Source organism: Clytia hemisphaerica, unplaced genomic scaffold, assembly GCF_902728285.1.
Source record: "Clytia hemisphaerica strain Z4C2 unplaced genomic scaffold, Clytia hemisphaerica genome assembly, whole genome shotgun sequence".
NCBI classification, from domain to species: Eukaryota; Metazoa; Cnidaria; class Hydrozoa; order Leptothecata; family Clytiidae; genus Clytia; species Clytia hemisphaerica.
The window spans coordinates 411,960-432,957 of NW_027104529.1; the positions used below are offsets into that span (position 1 = coordinate 411,960).

General features: G+C 33.6%; 1 protein-coding gene and 1 long non-coding RNA gene across 2 annotated transcripts in view; both read left to right on the top strand.

Moving 5' to 3' along the window:
• LOC136822134 (uncharacterized) overlaps window positions 1–20,998 on the top strand; it is a 55,145-nt gene that overhangs the window by 11,529 nt on the left and 22,618 nt on the right. The window lies entirely within an intron of this gene.
• Window positions 2,123–10,301, top strand: LOC136822130 (RNA-binding protein MEX3B-like). The gene is made up of 2 exons (XM_067078364.1): window positions 2,123–3,004; window positions 6,304–10,301. Exons 1-2 carry the CDS (start codon window positions 2,641–2,643, stop codon window positions 7,623–7,625), a joined length of 1,686 nt encoding a protein of 561 aa, XP_066934465.1. The 5' UTR covers window positions 2,123–2,640; the 3' UTR covers window positions 7,626–10,301.

The window sequence follows — 20,998 nt, forward strand, 5'->3', positions numbered from 1 at the left end:
TTATCCCTTCATAATATAAGACAAATTTTTAAAGGTAGGGTCCGCGCCATAATTGGAAAAGTGGAGGGGAAAAAATATAGGACTACAGTAAACAGGGGCGGTGTAGATCTGATAAAAAGGTTGACGCTTCAGCAATCTAGAAGAGTCAATTTTCAAAAAGTTTCTCTCCTTAGATGCTGCATATATAGCAAATTTAGATTTTGCATGCTAACCTAGGAACTCACTTTTGGTAAGTCGGCTCATCTGGTTTCGACCTCTCTGGTATGCATTAAGATGACGTAAGATGACCATTTTATAAGCTTGATTTGCCCAGAAGTCGAGAGGAGAAATCATTTAACGCATATTTTGCTACAGTAATTCCGTCAATTCTTAGGCTGGCCATGTTTTAATTATGCTTTTCTCCGAATTTCATCTTACATTGTCTTATAAACTGGGTTCCAGGAAAAAAAAACGTGAATATATACCATATATTGAGCTTATATGCATATTGAGTGTTAAGCCCCGAAGGGCTGCAACGCATGACTTGTGGGAGAAACCATCATAAAATATTCTTACGGTATTCTAAGGTAAGGATCCAAGTGGGATCCTAATTCAATCTAAATTTAACATGTAATATACACTGAAGGTTTTTTTCAATGGTATTCTTAGGTTCTGTTGTCGAATTCCATGATACTGGTATTCTTAGCATATTCTTAATTTTATTCTTATATAAAAGTGTGTATTCCAAAAGCGGCTCAAATTTTAAAACAGTGGGAATGGTTTTGGAGTGCAATTTTTAAACATTGGATCTCGAATGGGGATAAAATCAAAGTCAAATTTCCAGTGGAGTTGAAATTCCAGGGTATTTTTCCACCGGGGACGAAATCTTTGCCAAATTTTCGGGTGGGGCTGGGGTCCCAGCGTCTGTGACACAGGGGTGTAGAAAACCTGTAAGGCTTGACTTCGACCTCACGCTTTTAAAGGTCAGATTTTTATATTTTTGTAGAAATATATCACACCCCACTGGCTCAGCATTGCGACAAAGTTTTCCATTTATAGTTCAAAAAAATGAAAAGGAGAAATTGTAATTTATGCTTGATTTATGCACTATTTTTCCTTATCTGGTATCTCATGAAAGTTTAATTTCATATATTGTGTGTTTCATGCTTCAAGGAGCCGTACAGACCATTGAATTTCAAGCCCGAAGGGCTAAAGACGAGACTCCTGGATGGGAAATGAAACCATATTTCCCATCCAGAACGACCGCGCGTAGTTTTTACACAAACGCCGGATTGAAACTAAAATCTATCGCTAGATTTCAGCAATTATTATGAAAATTGTATCTTTCATTCAAGGCGCATTGCATCAAAGAGATGAATAAATGAATGAAAGTGTAAAAATCTAATCTAAAACAAAAAAGATGAAATTAATTTTTAAAACAGTAGCAAAAAAGTATAAAAGATAAGTGTTACAACTACAGTAAAAGGCTAGAGCACTTTGAACTTTTGCAGCTGGACCTAGAACGGTTGATCCCTTGTGCTTGCATAAAGTGGGCAGGAGGCGCGATAAAAATGGTTGTTTTTTAATAAGACATTCCATCACATCGAACTGTTTTATAGCGACATGTACGCAAATGAAATTGATTAATTGATGCTCGTCATTCCAGTACAAATTACTGTTGTGTGTTTTTTTTTCTATTCTCTTTTCGGAAAATATATAATGATGATGCATTTCATATAATTAATTACTTTTTTTCCCTTTGTGGCCGATTTTGCTTTTAACTGCATTCGCTCTCCTTCGTAGACACTCTCTTTTCCTATTAAATTCAATTCAGGGCGGCAAACAGAAGTGAAGAGAGACGCGTGTTAAAAGAATTTACTTTTTCATCCTTCTTATTGTGACTTTTCCCGCTTCATTTTCCATTTTTTACTATATAGTTTTTATGAATGAAACCTTGTCTATTGTTTGAAGGGGTTCTCTATCTTCTTTGTTTGCATAAGTTAACATAATAGCCTATTATTGTCTTTTTTCCACCGAATCAATATTTGATCAACATCTATTTTCTCTTAACCTAACATGAACAATAGCGTAATCAAATATTCAGCATTTTAAATTCCGAGATAGAAACATAATTGATTAACCAATGAGAGAAGGGATGAAATCACATGTCTATAGAGGCTTTCAAAAAAGCACTATAGATTTGACTTAAAGATTGCATGACAACGAGAGTGTAGTTTTGATGTTAAGAAACTTCAGTAACATCATAACACATAAAAAAAGAAAAGTCTCGTTTGAGTTGAGGATTGTTTTTTTTTGTGTTAGAGAGAAAGAGACGCTTTTCTTGAAATGGTGTATGAATTTGCGCACACCATAACACACTACAAATACTGCACACTCTCTTACAAACACTGAAAAGTACTGCACAGAGAAGCTACACCTCTATCACAAAGAGAAATTTTATATGTTACAAAAGAGAAGTCGAAGGACAACAAACTTGAGCATTTTTCGTTAACGTGAAGAAAAAAGAAGAGAGAATATTTTAAAAATAAAAGAGCTCTATTACACAAAAATATAAAGGAAAATTTATATATGTATGTATAAACTACTATTAGAACAGAGAAATTAAATATAAGAGATAGAGATACACATTTATAAACAACAATGCTACACGCTGAAGAGTACTACGCACCCACCGATGTCGGACTAAAGAAAGGCGAAGCCATGTATCAAATGGCTAACACAAACATTTTGCAGGAAAACATGGGGCAACCTTTAAACGACAAAGTTGGTAACACAACATTATTAAACGAAATGGGTGAATTTAAACCTATGAATGGACAAAATGGATCAAGTAATATGGACGAACAAAGAGCTCTTCAACTTGCTTTTGAACTTTCTATGTTGGGTTTGACAAGTGAGGAAGAGATGAGTTATAATGAGTTACGCATGAAAAAATCGATGAACATGACGGAATGTGTTCCAGTCCCTAGTTCGGAGCATGTGGCTGAAATCGTTGGCCGTCAAGGTATGTTTTCATTTTTATTTCATTTAATTTGGCTTTGTTTTGGATGACATTCTACGATTTTTCTTTTACTGAAATTAAGATTTTCATTCTTAAACGTTTCAGATTTTTTTTATGAATCTTAGCTTTGTATACAGCAAGGCATGATTTTTGATAGATTTTCTTCTAAAAGTTTGAATGTTGCTATTTCTCAATGCGATTGCCACTCCCCGCTGTATATTCAATTCTGTTTTGTTTTTTGTTGTGATTTTTTTGCCGCGCTTCTTTCGTCGAAAACCTTTTGTTTCAATTTTTTAAACAGACATTTGTCCATGCTGAACATAAGCGCGAGAAAGTTTTGACCTAGCGTACATAACTCTACTGCGAGCATTCATAAACAACATTACTTGCAGCTTTACTACTCAAAAAAGGCCATGTGCGTTTTTGTTTATTTTTTAAAGTTTTCCCGCGTACAATTTTTTTCTTTGAAAGTTTTTGTTTACTTTTCACGAAGACGTAATAAACATTTTATACTTTTTCTCACACAATAATAGACGATCAATATTTGTTTAGAGTGAGAGAGTACTTCTTATAAAAGCTGAGAAAAATAGTTCTTCACAAAAAATATAATATCAGTAATTTTTAGCAAACAAATCTCGACGAAAGGATAACTTAGATTAATCCTTCTCAATTAATTTAACACATACTTTCACACGTAACATAATTTTCTATGCTAAAACAATCTAATTTTCTTATCTAAACATCAATCACTAGAAAATTATAAAAAACGGAGAAAATTCAACAATCTTTTTTCTCTTTGCTAATAATATTGTGTCTCCAGCCTCCTAGAGAGTGTCTTGGGGAATCATAGCCTGATATTTTCAGTATTTTGAAAAATATTTGCACTAACGCGAGAAGTCTTTCAAGGGGTAGGAAAGTTTTTAAATTCTCATGTTTAATAACCTCAGTTTTAAATCAATGAATACAGAATCAGAAGATTTTTTCTTGTGCACAAAATGATTTGGTTTTGATTGATTTCTCATTTGGTTAGAAATAATTCACACACTCACTCACTTTCGATTGTTAGTAAAATCTCATGAAAAGTTGATGAATAAAGCAAGTATTGAATCCCAATAGACGCTTCGTGCTGCGAAATAATATTAATGAATTTTTAAGGTCCTCAATCAAGATTTTGAATATCTTTAATATTATGGTGAACATAGCATTATCTTTTTCTGAAAATCTTTGAATGACTTTTTACTTGAGTTACTTATACATTTTTTTCATTTACTTTTCTTCTTTTATTATCTCTCATATATATTTTTTTGGTCAATCATCTTTTCCTGAAATATTAAAACCTATTTTTCGATCAACTTTTTATAAAAAAATCCGGTCTCATTTTTGTTTTTATCTGCAAAACGTGTTTTTTTTCTTTTTCTTTATTATTTGTAGTTTATCATATTTTCCTTGCAATAAAGCTTGTTCCTTTGATCTCATCGAAAGTCATTTTAAATCAACTTATAAACTTTTTACCTAAAAAGTTGAAAATAAAGCTCTCAAAAAGTCGTAATTAGGAAGCTTATTTTCTCGATGCTTTGCAATCAAGCGTTTTCAATCCGAAAAAAAACGTCTTTAAAATGGAAGAAAACATGTGTTGGAAAATATACACTAGTGAACACGAAGAAAGGAATAAATCTTTTTTTTTCATTTTAATTTCTTTTTACTTCAAAAAACCTTTCCCCTTTTTTATTTTGGTGACACGACCGCATACTCTTTAGATACGATATATAACGAGAAAAAAACTCTTAGTTTCGAGACTGTTCAGATTTTTGTTTTAAATACAGTATAGTCCATCATAACATATGATAAAACAAATTTGCAACAATGTACAAAAAATTAAGGGGATAAAACATTTTAAAACTCTTTTCTCTAAACGTTGCTCTCTCGTAATTCTTTTTAGTTTACAGCTGCCATCTTTCTCTGAAGCATTATCAAAAATGTGGCATAACTTTCGTCCCCCTTCTCTTTGTTAATCTATACTAATTACCTTAGCAGGGTTTTAAACTCTATAGACGTGCCTGTTTTTCCCTTCAAAAAGTACCTTTAAATTCACACATTGATATGTTAAAGAATTTTCACATCCCTTTTCTTCCCTCTTTTGTTTCTCATCTCCAGTCCACCCCAGTCTTCTTTTGGATTAAAGTTGTGCATAGCAGCAATTTTCCTTTTAATACTGGAACACTTTTTTTAAGTAAAGATAAAATCTCTCTGTTTTAGTTTTCAAAAAGATTGAAAGATAGACAGTTATCTTTTTTCAAATAAAAACTGTTGAAACCGAAATATATTTTCGCAATGATATCTATTCCAAAAAAATATGCAATCTGTACTTTTTTTAACATTGCTCTTGAGGGATAAAAGAAACAATTATAGGTACATAATGCCTCTTCGGTATTAAGTTCAAATTTTCAAAAAGTACACCTTCTTTTTTATAAAAACATCCTAAATTTTCGAAGCCTTAGGATGTTTTTAGTTTTTTGAGTTTTAAGCCTAAAAATGTTCTTGACATAATCTTATTTTCACCAATTTTTGAGTATTTTTGTCCATTTTCCTAAGAAATTAGTCGTTTTAGAGTCTGCGAAGCCTTAAAATGTTCTTAACTTGTTCTTAACATTTTGGCCATCGAAGCCTTATGTTCTTATTTAGTTTATTCTTATCCAGTAGATAAAATCTTTTTCACATTCAGTGTTAAACAAAACTTCAAAATGCCTATCTTTCTTGTTTACATTTGAAAACTCGACCTTGCTATAAGGTCAATCAACGTCATTAATCATTTACAGTTGAAGAAAAAATCTTTTGTTCTGTTTATTTACTTATATTGTTAAGTTTTGTATGCACACAAGTGGAAGTTATATACATAAGCTTTTTGTTTACACATTTGTTCAAGATCATACATAACCATACTTTCAATTATAACCACCTTTTGTAAACCTCTTTCCGTCTTTTACACTCTCGGTGCTGGCACACAATCATATAAGATCAAACTTATGGTTTCAGTCCTGTCTATCAAGAATTCAGAATGGAGAAAGAATTCTATCTAATCGGAATTCAGCATCGCAAGTTCTTCATTTTTGCTGACCAAACAATGTAGCCTGCTGTCGGACCTTCTGTTTTCACATCATAGAAAAATTGTTATAGAAAATAAGGTTACATCTGATGATTGCTTAGAGCATGAAACTCCGAGTTATGGATTTATAAATTTTTGGTTTTGAAATATATTTTTGATTAGAAAATAAGCTCATAATCTCTCGGTTCTCTTTTTTTAGGCTGCAAAATCAAAGCTCTTCGCGCCAAAACCAACACATACATCAAAACACCAGTTCGTGGAGAAGAACCTGTCTTTGTCGTCACAGGTCGTAAGGAGGATGTCGGTATGGCTAAACGAGAGATCCTGCAAGCAGCTGAACACTTCAGTCAAATCCGTGCTTCAAGACGAAACAGTTCTTCATTATCACCACTTGGTTCCCCTGCACCAACAGCTCCTGGCCACATCACTAAACAAGTTCGAGTTCCTTACAGAGTTGTTGGTCTCGTTGTTGGACCTAAAGGCTCTACCATCAAACGCATCCAACAAGCTACCAACACTTATATTGTGACACCTTCACGTGATAAGGAGCCCATCTTTGAAGTCACAGGTCTTCCTGATAATGTTGATCGTGCCAAACGTGAAGTTGAACAACACATTGCTCTCCGAACAGGTGGCATCTTTGATCCAACTCATCCAGAGCTGACTGATCAACTCTTGAACGGATTTGGCAACTCCAGCTTGTTCTCACCAACCGGCTCCTCCAGCGGTGGTAGCTTCTCATCCCTCCTGGATAATCACTCGACCAATCCACTCTGTCAACGCTCACATTCGGTGGATTCGTTCAGTTACCTTAGTGGACAATCTAATGCTTCATCTAAATTCTCAGATCTCAGCTCAGCTGGAACCAGCCCATTCAACAATAACAACAACAACGCTTTCTTCTGTGACACTGTCATCCCATCACCAACAGCTGACATTGAAAATGGTATGGGACAATTCGACCCAGCTCCTGGTTCACCTGCACCAAGCTTATGGCCAGAAATGATGATTCCACGCTCAGCAGCCATTGGACGACTGGGTGGCCCTCAAATGCAACCGATGCCACCAACCAGATCTCTCAGTGTCAGTACATTTACACCTGAGAATAGTGAGGTTCCTCAACTCCGACGTTTGTTAAGCGAATCAGCTGCTGACCCATCTGCTGACTTACAGTCCACCTACTCTCACTTTAACGGAACCACAGTCACCAGTACTGTTCAATCACCAATGATTCCTGAAGCTTCAATCATTGATATGACCAAGGTCAACACCAGTGACGGAGAATCACAATCTTCAAGCCCCGATTGGATGGCCAACAAGCAGAATGGTTTACCAACCCAACAACCAGTACCTGGCAAGAATCAATGCTTCATTTGTAATACTGGTAAAGTTGTGGCAGCTCTGGTACCTTGTGGTCATAACTTGTTCTGTCTACCATGTGCTGAGCAGATGAAAGAGAACGAAGGAGATTGTCCAGTTTGCCAAAAGAAAGTTGAAGCCTTCCTAAGAATCATCTCTTAAATGGAATGTGAGAAGGAACCCCCTCGAAAAACGAAAAAGCCTTGTAAGAAAGAAAATTTTGACTTTTATTTTTTTTGGTCTCGTTTTTGGAGACAACTTTTCTTACTTCGACTTTTAGAACATTATAAAGGGTAGTGATTTGCCTCCTCTCAACAACGTGAAAAGGCTTTCTTTTTTATCCACAAAAAGGTTGGTGATATGATATGTCTTCCCTTTTTGTTAAAGTTTTGTCTCGAGATAATAATCACTAACCTTTATCCAACCCTCTCTTATCCTGCTGTATAGAAAAACTTCTTTTCGGGATTTTCGAATGCGTTGGTCTTCTTTTTTTACTGTACATATATAATCAGAAGTTTCTGAAGAGAGGGGGGAAACGATACTTTCATGAGCGCACGCGCGACAATATGACACGTTCCTAAAACGAGAGGGTGTATCAAAGAAAGTATCCATTCAGAATTTAAAAATATTAAAAAAGAATTTAATAATAAAAAAGGGTTATTATAGAAAAAGATTATTTTTTAAACAGATAAAATTTTTTTCCAGAACTAATAATTTGTATTGTATTTTGTCAAACAGTCAGTATTTTTGTTGCCCTGTTCATTATTATTTTAGTCCAAAGTGTTTTTTGTTAATCCATCTCTCTTTTCCTTTTCCTTGATCTACTACTTCAGTGCTTTCTGCAGCATTTAGGTTCTACCTGAACTATTTTAAAACGTTTAGTGTTGTACAGGCTAGTTTCAATTTCTTAGACTTTAGAGTCTAGATCTTTGTCTAATTCTGAACTGTGGAAAGCAGACTTTTGGGTAATTTTAAAATGGTTACACTTTAGAAAAGGACTAAGAGAGGTCGATTGACAATATCCACTCTAAAGATAAAATTTAGCTAAATAATTTCATCGCTTTATTAATAATATATAGTTTAAGAGAGAATTTTACTTGAGGTTTTTTTTCACTAAAAATTATTACGCTAGGAGAGAATAATAATGGTATTATTATAATTGAGACATTGTGAAAGGTTTATTTTTTTATATAAATATTACTACTAAAGAAAGATATTATTGTTTTTGTCCTATCAGAGAAGCTATGACACACTTTACCTAACACAAAAACATCAAAAACAATACAAAAAAAACAATTTTTGATAATTTTTTATCAAGGAATTATTTTTTTTCGTTTTTGTTGTTTATAAAACGAACACTTTACTTAATATAGTTATTATTATGATCATAGAGAAAGAAAATTATTAAATACATTTTGACCTATATCGAGAGACTGAGTGATGGTGCATTTTTGAGTGTGCGAGGAAAAAAAATACTTTCGAATATGATAATTTTTTATAAAATATAAATAGTTGAAAAAGGTTGGAAAATATTATTATTATTTAGAAAACACGCCTGAAAAATGTTCGTTTTTCAGTAATTCATTTTGCATTTTAGAGTTTTTGTAGTATATATGCTTATAATTATAATTAGTGATATGGGTTTATTTTTTTCTTCTGTTCAATTTTAACGGTTTATTTTTGTCTTTCTCACTCAACAAATTATTTTGCAATTTTAACCTTTCCTTTTTTTTGTATATTTTTTCATAGCGGCAAAAATTATCTTCTCAAAGTTAAAGAGTCATTAATCTTAAATTGGTCTAGGTAATAGGTATGCTTTCCAAATCAATTAAGAGAAACATCAAGAGTGCTTTCCTGTATATTGCAATTTTCCTGTCCCGAAGTAGTTATCTTAAATTGCCGAAAATCAATCTTTCTCATTATTTGTTATGGTGAAATTATAATCAAAGACTTTGGGCTTGCTTAGCCAATTTTCTTGATGATGTGTTTATTCATTTCAATTGTCACAAACTTCCTGAATTTGTCTCGATTAGTTAAGTCCCAGCTTTCTTTTTTCAAATTCATAATGGCGGCCTAATTATTTTGTTGGTTACAAGGAAACAAAGTTGCGGAAAACATTTTCAAATTGGTCAGCTTTTTAACGACTTCCTCTGATGGTCATTTTCATCTTTTCTTTTAATTACGTTGAGAAAAACATTCAAAAGAAGAGCGGAACCTTTCTTCATAAATTACCATGTGTTTGTGTTTACTTTAGATGTTTCGAATTTTTGAATGTCTTTCCCATTGCATTCAGTGAGGTATTTTGTGACATGATAATTAATGTTTTATTCACTACTCATCTGAAAATTAGCTTAGTTTTAGTAACCCATTTTAAGAAAATTTGCACTCCTTAAAAAATGCACTTTTTACAGACAGCACCTACTTCGATTTATGAAACGACCAGATTATTTTGATGTGTTTGTTTGTGACAATTGTAAAAGAAAAAGTATATTTTGCTGTGAAAAATGCTATAACATAAAATGTTTGATAAAATAATTATTAGTAGTAGATAACGATAATGATATTTTTTGCTTTATATATATAATTAATACTACTTTTTCTGTTAGAGATTTATACCTTATATACAATAATAAAAAATCTACTTTGCAATGACCTTACTACTTATGAGAGATGAGAAAACGAAATTATTGTATGTAACGAAAACAACAATTTTATGATATATAATAATGACGATTTCGCCTATTTTTTAATATTTAAAATGTATATGTATTATCAGACAATATTCTCCAAAAAATTATTATTACTATACAGTCGAATAGAAAAATTTTTATCTTTCAAGTGAAAGAATTCCATTGTTGTTTATTTTTCATCCTCAATAAGTTCTTTGGTCCCTTTCTTTTGGCTCATTTTGATTCATGGTAAAATTAGACTTCGTTAAATTAATTCTGAAACTTTATTTCATTTTTCATTCCCAATAAGGACACTGGTTTGATTAATTTGCCTTTTAAATGTTCATTCTTTTTACAGTTACAGTACTCTTAGGTGCCAAATATTGGAAAATTTTTGTAATTTTAATAAACGGGGGGGGGACCTAATTGCCGGGGGGGTGGAGAAAAATAAGGTAAATATAGGCTAAAATCGGGCTCTTTGGAGCAAAATAATGTGACTTCTTCTTGCTAACTGAAAATATTCTTTTTAAAAGTTAATAAACGGGGAGTCTTATATTGTAGTGGAAATTTAATATTATTATTCTTTTGATTTTAGCGAAAAAAGGGTCGGTCGGTCGGGCCGTAGAGCAACAAATTAAATTGGTCTCGCCTCATAGGACATTTTTATATGGTCTTTTAAAATTTTGAAAGCTTCCTCTATTTTACTAAATTCCCCTGGTTATTTTGAAAGGATCTAAAAAAACGTTTTATCAACATTGTTTTTCCGACAAAGCAGGTCATATACAATCAGGCATTTCTAAATCTCAATTGAGACAAAACTTTAGTTGGCAATAACATAAATTTTAGCTCAATAAAAACTCTCGTTCTATAAACTAGATTATTTTTTTTGATGTGAAAGAATTTAAGCTTACAGCACCTGACCCCGAGAATGTAGGTGAAATTTGAATCAGACCTGAAAGATGTAGATTTGCATTTTAAAAGATATTAAATATTTTCAACGAAATTTTGAACTCCCAAAATCCTTTCCCAGGGGTTAGTTTCATTACTTTTGATAGATAGACCAATTTTTTTGGTCCTTGAAGTTGACTCCCATTTTCGTTATAGCCCCCAGAATGTAGGTTTGGTTTTATGGCTTTAAATCTAGTAATAGTAAAATGTTGATATTTTTTCAATTGGATTAATTCTAACAGCAAATTTTAGAAATGTTTTATGCGAAAACAATATTCTAAAGAGCATTTTGTTATTCTGAAAATTGGATTTTTCACTTTTTAACCCCCAGAATGTAGGTGAAAAGATTCGGTTGTTGAGAATGGAATTTCGGTATTCATCGGAAATTATTGTTCTCTAAGTGAAATGCATACTTTAGAAATATACGCTGACAAAAATTAACAAAATATATTAATTTCATCGTACTACAAATGGAAAAGGAAAAGGAGGACGAAAAGAAGAGACAAGAAAGTTGTTTTTATTTTGTAGGTTGAAATTTTGTGTTGAAATATGTGAATAATGTAACAACACCCCTGCCTCACAACCCCGGTGGAACATTTCCCACATCGGTCAAAAATTCTACTGAAGTCCAAATTGGAATAGAAATTCTATTGCTCCAAGCTTAGGCAAATTTTCTGATTGGGCTGGGCCCAACGGGTCTGGGACACGTCGTAAAAGCTCAAAATTTCAACATTAATCATCTCTCAGGTAGTACTTTCAGTTTATAAAAGTACAACAAACAAGTTTTATAAATTTGACAGACTTTTTATGTCGGGTTATAAAGGCCCCCAAATTGTAGGTCAACTAACCCCAAAAGTTAGTCAAACATTTTCGTCAAAATATCTAACTCAAACAGAAATATTGAAATGGACTATTTTCCCCATTTCCTTAGTTCATTAGGACTAAGAAAATACCCTATCATCATAACTTAATTCCAATAGATTTCGATTTAGAGAGGATTTATTTAAAAAATGTCTCAGTTCGGGTAATATCCAATCAACTCCCATTCAGATTTTCGTTGGAAAAAATTGATTCAAGTTAAAATTTTCTGTCCAGAAATAATCAGTAAGATGTAACAGTATGCTCTGAAACAAATTTTTATGAAGTTGAACTATCGTTAGGGCTACAATGCTAAAAAATGAGAAACCTACATTCTCGGGGTTTACTACATTCTCGGGGTCAGGTGCTGTAGAGCTTTCACAATACAAATCACAGTTCAGACAAAAAAATCAATTCACATTTTATCCTCGTTTTAATTTTTTTGTCTATATTAAAGCAATCTGTCATTTTTTATTCAAATGACGTCTATCGTACTAGAAAAACTCATTTAGAAAAATAGATTGTTTTTTGATAGCATGGCTGGAGTCTTTATGAATAATCGCTCTCTTGCTCAGTGGCAGTTGAGATTCATTTAAAGGCTCCCTACCGTTCTCCTATCTACAGGTCTCGATGACCCATAACAATTGTCTAATCGAGACACATATTGCCAACACATGGCCTCGCCTGCTCAATAGAAATGTCCTGCTAAGCGTTTCTTTAATTTCGCCTTGACAATCAATACATTTTATAAAAATGAGCAAAATAGAAATATGAAAACTTTAAGATTCATTAAAACTTTCATATTAAAAAGCACATGCATTAAAAAAACATTCGAAAATAAACTGCTTAAAATTCAATTTTATTCGGTATACAACATACTGAGCGAGTCTTAAAGGAAAAACATTTTTATTAAGTGTTGGATTCATATCCCGCTATGCTAATACCGGCCTTTTCTATCTTGAAGATCAAAATCGGGAAATACCGGATTCCTACTGATTGTTTCCCATAGTGATCTATTGTTTTTAAACATATTTAATCGGATTAACTTACTATTAATTTTAGTGCCTGACTATTAATGATTAATCCCATTTAAAATTGAGTCCCTGTCAAAAGTCTCTTAAAACATTTTTGTGTCTACCGTTTTGATTCCTGTTTCCAAAATTGCTTGTTTCCCTTGACTTTTGATTGAAATCGCGTCGTATTTTGCGCATGTGTTGCATAACCGGCTTTCCTTTTTGATCAAGCCAACGTATCAATTACAATTATAAATCAATCTTGCAATTTTGACTGAAGAATCGGCCGACGGTAAAGTTCGCGGCATGGTTTACTCGGGTAAATTAATGCGTGTCCAAATTTTCGTTAATTCTTCGGACCCATCATCACCCCTCCTAGCATAATAAATTATACCTTTAAAGAAGCGCATTACGATGTAGAACATGAAAATCGGTGTTACTTAAATTTAGGTTTTGCCAATTTTGCGAAAAACCGCAAAAACCAAAAAATGCTGACGTCAGCAAAACTTGTTTTTTAAATAACTCCAGTTTGGCTAATGGTATGAACATGAAATTTGCACCAAAGTTGCACTTCATTAAAAGGTTCATTTTGAAGGAAAACAATTTTGAAATTTTGCTGATGTCTGCACTTTATTGCAAATTTTCGTATTTTGCTGATTTCTGCTGACGTCAGCAAAATTTGAAAAAAAAGATTATGCAAAAATGTTTCTATTAATGTTATGCAACTTTGGTCCAAATTTCATGTTTATACCATTAGCCAAACTGAAGTTATTTAAAAAACAAGTTTTGCTGACGTCAGCATTTTTTGGTTTTTGCGGTTTTTCGCAAAATTGGCAAAACCTAAATTTAAGTAACACCGATTTTCATGTTCTACATCGTAATGCGCTTCTTTAAAGGTATAATTTATTATGCTAGGAGGGGTGATGATGGGTCCGAAGAATTAACGAAAATTTGGACACGCATTAATTTACCCGAGTATGTTATATGTCAATGAATGGTGGATAATTACTAGTTGTTCTGAATGAAAATTACACATACCTTTTTGTGTTAAATTAATTACCTCAAAAGTCGTTAAAATAGAAAAACAAGTCTCTGAGAGTAATTACTCATTCATTCATTAAAATGTGATCAAAAACGGTCCTTATGTCAAATGTAGGGAAAGTAAGGATTCTAAAAAGGAGAATAACAATCTTCATATAAGGAATATAAATACAAAGCAGCGCTCTCCATCTTCGTGTCCGCTATTCAGTGTCTATTCTCTGCGCGGTTTTTCTAAATTCCAACTCTTTTATTCTCATAACTCTACGGTTTGATTCCGGTACATTCTGAATAGCTTTGCGCTTCAAAAATGAAGGTTTTTTTTGCAACGTCTTCTTCGCATTCCCCCAGACTAGTTTTTAAAATATCGACTGCTTTATAACACCCCTGTGTCATGAACCTCATTGGATTACCCTGTTCGCCATAGTTCGCCAAACCCCCATAAATTAGTTGAGATTATTATAATATTTGCGATGTGTAATGTTTTAAATTGTGTTTATTAAAACATTACTTAGGATTTCTCCTTTATTTCTCAAGGGAAAATAACAATCTCTTGTATTTCTCAAGGAAATTAACCTTAAACAATTTCTCTCTAATAATCTCTTGTATTTCTCAAGGAAAAACATTAACAATTTTTCCTGTATTTCTCAAGGAAAATAACCTTAACGAACTCTCTTGTATTTCTCAAGGAAAATCACTAAAATTTCTTCACTCTTAATTATTCTCTTAAGGGATTAAAGTCATTATTTCCCTCCTCCTCAACACACTTCTGTTTCAGTAGTAATAATAATAATAATAATAATAATGATATATTTCTGGCATTTCCAAAATTTACATTTGGCTCTTCACCTGAAAATTCTGTATATAATATATGTGCAATGTCTAGAAAAAAATTGTAAAATAACCTGGTAGTATACTGAAGAAAATTGGGGCCGTATGCGGACAAGCAGATAGGGACGAAGCGGTGGGCTAGTATGACGAATAAAATGATTAGGATTAAGAAGTATAAGGGGTAAAATGTGAATAGTGATAGAGCTAGACTAAAACCTAAACAAATCCGAGTATCTGAGTATGCTAGCTGAGGCCATCGCAATGTGTGCTATTATAAAAAATTAACGAATATATTAAAAAAAAAATACTAACATAATGTTATAAGCTAGACTAGACTAAGGTTCAAGTACTATTGGTGGCTAGAGGTAAAGTAAGTGACAAAATAGATCTAAGAACTCGGTGAGATAGAATCACGACAGAGCGTAAGATAGAATGAGTAAAACTTGCATAGATTGCAACACCGAAGGCTGTGTAAAAGTGTACTGGACCTTGCAAAACACGACCAGTATTTTGACATAAATAAGTGAGCTATCAACTATCTAAATTGAATTAATTGAAAATAATTAAACATCAAATAAAAAAAAAAAAAAAAAAAAAAAAAAACATAGAACTAGAATATAATAAAGTCATATATATGCACTGAAGAAATACAGACTAAGTAAACCTAAGAACAGATGGGCTAAATCTAAAAATCAGAATGGAGACTAGGGAACCAAGGCTACGAGTAGGGATATTAGAAGAATTGAAGTCAGAATTAATTTAAAACTAAAATGGCGCGTGAAACAAATCTAGAATTAGACTAAAACTAGGTATAAGAAATAATATAACATAGAAAGCACCAGCTAGGAAATAGCGAGTAGCGACGCAGGGACTACAGTTGGTAGAAGAGGTACTACTGCAAGCTCCTAGCTAGGGCTTTGTCGAAAAAATATTTTTTTGTTTCTTGACAAAAGGCTTTGTAAGTTTCTGAGTCACGACAGTTAACAGGTAGTTCATTAAAAATTTTAGAAGCTTCAGATTCAAAGGAACCACTAACATTACAGGTTTCACGCAATTTAGTTCCACCAATTACATCCGTTCGAGTCGAGTCTTGGCTTGCACATATTTCTCCATAGGGAGGAATTTGGGCCAGTCATTCATATTCACTGATTTCCACGCAAGTTTAGCCAAACTGTATTCGGTCCGTTCTTTGACAGGTAGCCATTTCATATCTATTACGTCAGACTTGCGAGAGTAGCTCTTCCGGACGAAGCTAGCTGTGGCATTTTGGACTCGTTGTAATTGGTTGAATAGATATTGTGGTGCGTTGTGAATTACGGTATTACCATAGTCTATTTTACTCAATACAAGAGATTCTGCCAACTGGCGTCGTACACGGTATGGTAAATATCGTTTGATGAGGGATAGACTCTTCAGCGTGCCATATGCTTTAGTGACGATTTTTTTGACATGTTCATTCCATGTTAGGTTTTCGGTGAAGATGATTCCTAACAGCTTGAATAGGGGAACACGCTCAATCACATTTTCGTTATTTGACTTGATTTCGAATTCAAAATTATGCCTCCTTGCCATTTGAGATGTGGCAAAGAGCATCGATTTAGTTTTTCTGGCGTTAAATATCAAGTTCGAATCCAGCGACCATTTCTCAATTACGCTAATATCAGAGTTCATTTCAGTGACACAATTTTCAAGCTCGTTTGGTTTGGTGTGGCGATATATAGTCGTGTCATCAGCATATTGAACACATTTTGCGGTGGTTTTTGTTGCCATGTCGTACACGTAAATGTTGAAGAGAATGGGTCCAAGTATGCTTCCTTGGGGGACGCCATTAGTAACTGTGAGAATGGATGACTTCTTGTCGTTGATCTGTACGTACTGAAGTCGATTGCTCAGATAGTTGGAGATAACATAGAGTGACTTTTTTGAGAATCGTAGTGTGTGAAGTTTTTTGATAAGAGTTTCAAAATCAACTGTATCAAATGCTTTTGAAAAGTCAGCGAGAACTGCAAGAGTGATTTCGCCTCGATTCATCGCTTTCAGGATGTCGTTTTTTATTTTGATGCAGGTGGTTATTGTGCAGTGACCCTTTCGAAAACCAGATTGATGTATTGATAGTAGTTCTTCACTTTCTAGATAGTTTGTCATTTGTGTCATAATCAGTCTCTCGTATACTTTTGAAAGGATCGGTAATATGGAGATTGGACGGTAGTCGCTCGGATCAGCGGGTGACTCAATTTTAGGAATAGGGCTGATTTTCGAGATCTTCCACTGGCTAGGAAAGACGGATTGTCGAATGGAAGAGTTGATAATATGGCAAATGGGACTACAAATTTCATCGATGGCGAGTTTAATGTATTTCGACGGTATCTGGTCATGGCCGGTTGAGCAGTCGTTTCGAAGATTACATAAGGCTTTACGAACGTCAGCGTAGGAAACTTCGTTTATGTCGAATGGATTGTCTTGTGCAGGTAATTCGTTGATGAGTTGATGTAGGATTTGCTCTGATTTAGGTTTTGAGTTAAGAAGTCTCCCGGCTGTTGTGTTGAAGTGGACATTGAGTGTGTCGGGGTCAGCGGATATCTTTTGTGGTGATGGTTTCAGGATGCGATGGATGGTTGACCATACTTCTTTTGGTCTTTTGGAGGATAGTGCGCGTCGGTAAAAACTGGATTTTGTTACTCGAATAAGAGTTTTTAATTCGTTTCGGATTTTACGAAACAGATCCCAATCTTTTTGCTCGGACTGCGGGGAATGACATTTGGTTCGTAAATAGTCTCTTTCCTTTTGCTTCTCGCTGATGTTGAGATCTTTTAACCACGGAGCTGGTGGGCGCGTTAATTTCTGCCTGATGAGGGGTGCGTGTCGGTCTAGACAATCGGTAAAAAGTTTGTTAAATATGTCTAGTTTGTTAAATATGTCTGTTTCAGTAGTAGCGAATGTTTGACAATGAAATAAATTGACGCTCCTGTCTCATTAGATTATATTGCCCGATAAGTCGATTCATTGCCCCCCCCCCCCCAGCGGACCTCCACGCAAACTTTTTTTTATTTTCAAGCATTCACGCAAGTAAAAAAGCCTATTCACGCATTTACGCAAACCGCTGGGGGCTTCATGGTAATAACAGGAGTTGGGCTGAGTTGTCAAATAATGAGCTCTTCCAGAAATTTGTTATACATGGGGGGGCTGGAGGATATATTGGATACTTTGTCCGAGGGGTAGTGAAAAATCTACAAAATTTGCCTTGTTTTGGGGGCAAACTTGCTCTGTTTAGGGGTAATTTAGATGTCAGGGGGTCTACTGCTGATTGTCCGGGGGTTGAGATCTGTTGTCAGGTAAATTCCCAAAAAATGTTATAGCCTCCACCGATGATATTATTTTTATATGATATAGAAGGGGACGCGTCTCTATGCTAACAAAGCAGAATAAACTAAGTATTTTTAAAAATTTGTACTCGTCGCATGCAGCCGAAAGTGGATTTTTTGCTCAAAAACGCTGTGTAATGTAAGCCAAAGTTAATTGCCAAAAAAAAAAGTCAATTGATGTCTTTTATCGAGCAGTCTTACTATAGACCATCCACAGCAGTGTGGGTGAATGCATGAATTAGTTTTGTCACTTAAATAAATGCGTAAAAAGTTTTAACAAGCTGCGTGAATAAGTGACTTGGAAAACTTTGCGTGAACAGAAATTAAGGTTAAAGAGCGAGTCGTGTTTCAGCGTCATTCTTTCTGCTGATGTCAGCTCTTTTATATCGATTTTTTTTTGAAATGAGATTGCTAGAAACATGCGTCATTGGTGACAGAACCAACTTGGCTGATGGGAGCTGGCCTCGTTCAGTAATTATTGCGGTCATGAACGTAGCTGCCACCGGAGGAAGCCTAAAGCTTCTGAGGATGGCATTCATAGCTTCACGCATAAGGAAGTTGGGCAAACATCTCATAATTTTGCGCGCGTTTTTCAGTATTTTAGTTCCGCTTAACGGTAGCATTCTTATCCTACGGTCTCTCTATTGTTTTATCATCATCAAAAAGACTTTTCCGGAGTTATTTTGATCTAATTACTCATTTTGAAATGTCAGTTTTTTCTTATCCCTGGAGAGTTACCCAGCCGGCAAAAAAACGTTTTAAAGACGTTTTTTGAAGGTTTTTTCAAACGTTCTGATAACGTTTTGAGAGCGTTCTATTTGTCGCTTTTCAAAACGTTTTTTCAAAACGCTCATAGAACGTTTCCTGAACGTGTGCGAAAACGTTCGAGAAAATGGTTTTAAAAACGTTTTTAAAACGTGATCTGAGAACCGTTTTGAGATAAACGTTCTCGAAACGTATTTTAAACGTTATCAATAGTGCCAAAATCTAATTCTGTGAATCTTGATAAAAAAATCACTAAAATTTTTAGTTTGCGTATTTCTCCGAAATTTCCTTTATAAAAAAAACGCCGTGGTTTCGTATATTTTTCTCCATAATTTTAGAAAGAGAACAAAGAAAAAGCACGAGGAGCTGAAATATGTTTCAAATATTATTTTATTGAATAGAATGGTTAATAAATTATGGAATATACTATACAATTATTAATATGCAATTATACAATTGTTACTAGAATACAATTATACAATAATCTCTACTGCGTACTAATCATATATGAACATTTTTTACACATGGTATAAAGTTTATAAATATGAAATGAAAATAAAGATCTGAAAAACAAATAACTATAGTTAGGCGTATGGATTTTAGCCTGTTTTTTATAGGTTGGCAAATGAAAAATTGACGAATTCTTAGCAAGGCTTGATTCTATATGTACTCGACAAAATGAATTTTTAGACTGGTGAAGTATTTTTCCATGCTTGGCACTGTCGAAATTCACCGTTCAATGGGCCTGATCATGACCCCTGTTGGCGTTTTTACACTCTTTGATGTTCAAATCTTTAACAAAAACTCAAAAAGAGATTATTCAACGATTTTTAGAAAACTTCCCATCGTCCATTTTCTCAAAAATTATGTATAGATACTCATTGAAACTGATTGATTTTGATTGATTATTATTATCATTGTTATTATCATTAAGAAAATAAAAATCATTAAATTGTAGGTACAAGATTTCAAACTAAGGCTCAAAATTAATTAAGCTCTACAAATTATTTAGCACATGTGTACACCAATTTTAATAACACTTGTAAGAGTTTTGCTCAATAAAAGGAAAGTGAGCCTTTGAAACTGAATTTCATAATGTGTTTCAATAGTTAATAATGCCAAGTTTCCACTCATGATATATGTTTGATATCGTCACAATTCTGCATTCAAATTTAAGCATCTTTCAAATATAACACAATATAATATATTCTCATTAATTATCTCAGCCAAAGTTGATAAATTGTCCTTTGATTCATTCTTTTGTTAACTGACTTTATTGGTATTAATGTTCCAAATATTGATAGCGCTAACCCCATCAATTGATACGTGTTTTGTGACATTACATTATAATGAAGAACACTAGAAGCTCTTTTAGTAGTTTCTGTTAACTGAAAGAAAAGTAACACTTTTTGTAACTGAATTCATTTTGCAACCTGGAAACAAAACTTCTGAGAATTTATTATAATAGTTTTAGTATAACAAACATACTTAGCCCTCAAGTAACAAGCATATTTTCATAATTTCCAACAGAATAAAAAAGTAAATTAAAAAATCTAATGCCAGGAAACATTTTCATAAAATCAGAAGGAATAATACCCAAAAGGAAAAATTATCTTTCAATACTTCTTTTAATTAATCGAGTTGTTTCCTGTTAGTTGTTAACTAGATTATTTTAAATAACTTTTAGATTAGTTATTTAAATTCACCTCTATTTCCTAACCACAGTTCCTCCTCAAACTCAAACTATTTCTAGGGCTAAAAAACGAGATGAATTATAAAAAGGAAATATTTTCAAAAATAAAGCAACCGAGTACCAAATTGTTGATAAGGTTATATAATCAAGCCAAAAATTACGAAAAAGGATGCAGCAGCTCTGTTTTTCATAACTTAAAAAAAAAACTTGAAAAAATAACTCGGGCCTCAATTTCTGCAGACCAGATAACTTTTCCAACGGCCAATTTTCTGCGGGTGGGATAACTATTTCGGTTGCCGGATGACCTTGACTGTTTTGACAGTCAGATGACTATTCCAACGTAAGGTATAAAACCGTT

What these genes read in the sequence shown, in the direction of transcription:
- LOC136822130 (XM_067078364.1), top strand. Translation starts at nt 2,641, where the DNA reads ATGCTACACGCTGAAGAGTACTACGCACCCACCGATGTCGGACTAAAG. An exon ending in TGAAATCGTTGGCCGTCAAG is followed by an intron (nt 3,005 to 6,303) that starts GTATGTTTTCAT and finishes CTCTTTTTTTAG; the next exon opens with GCTGCAAAATCAAAGCTCTT.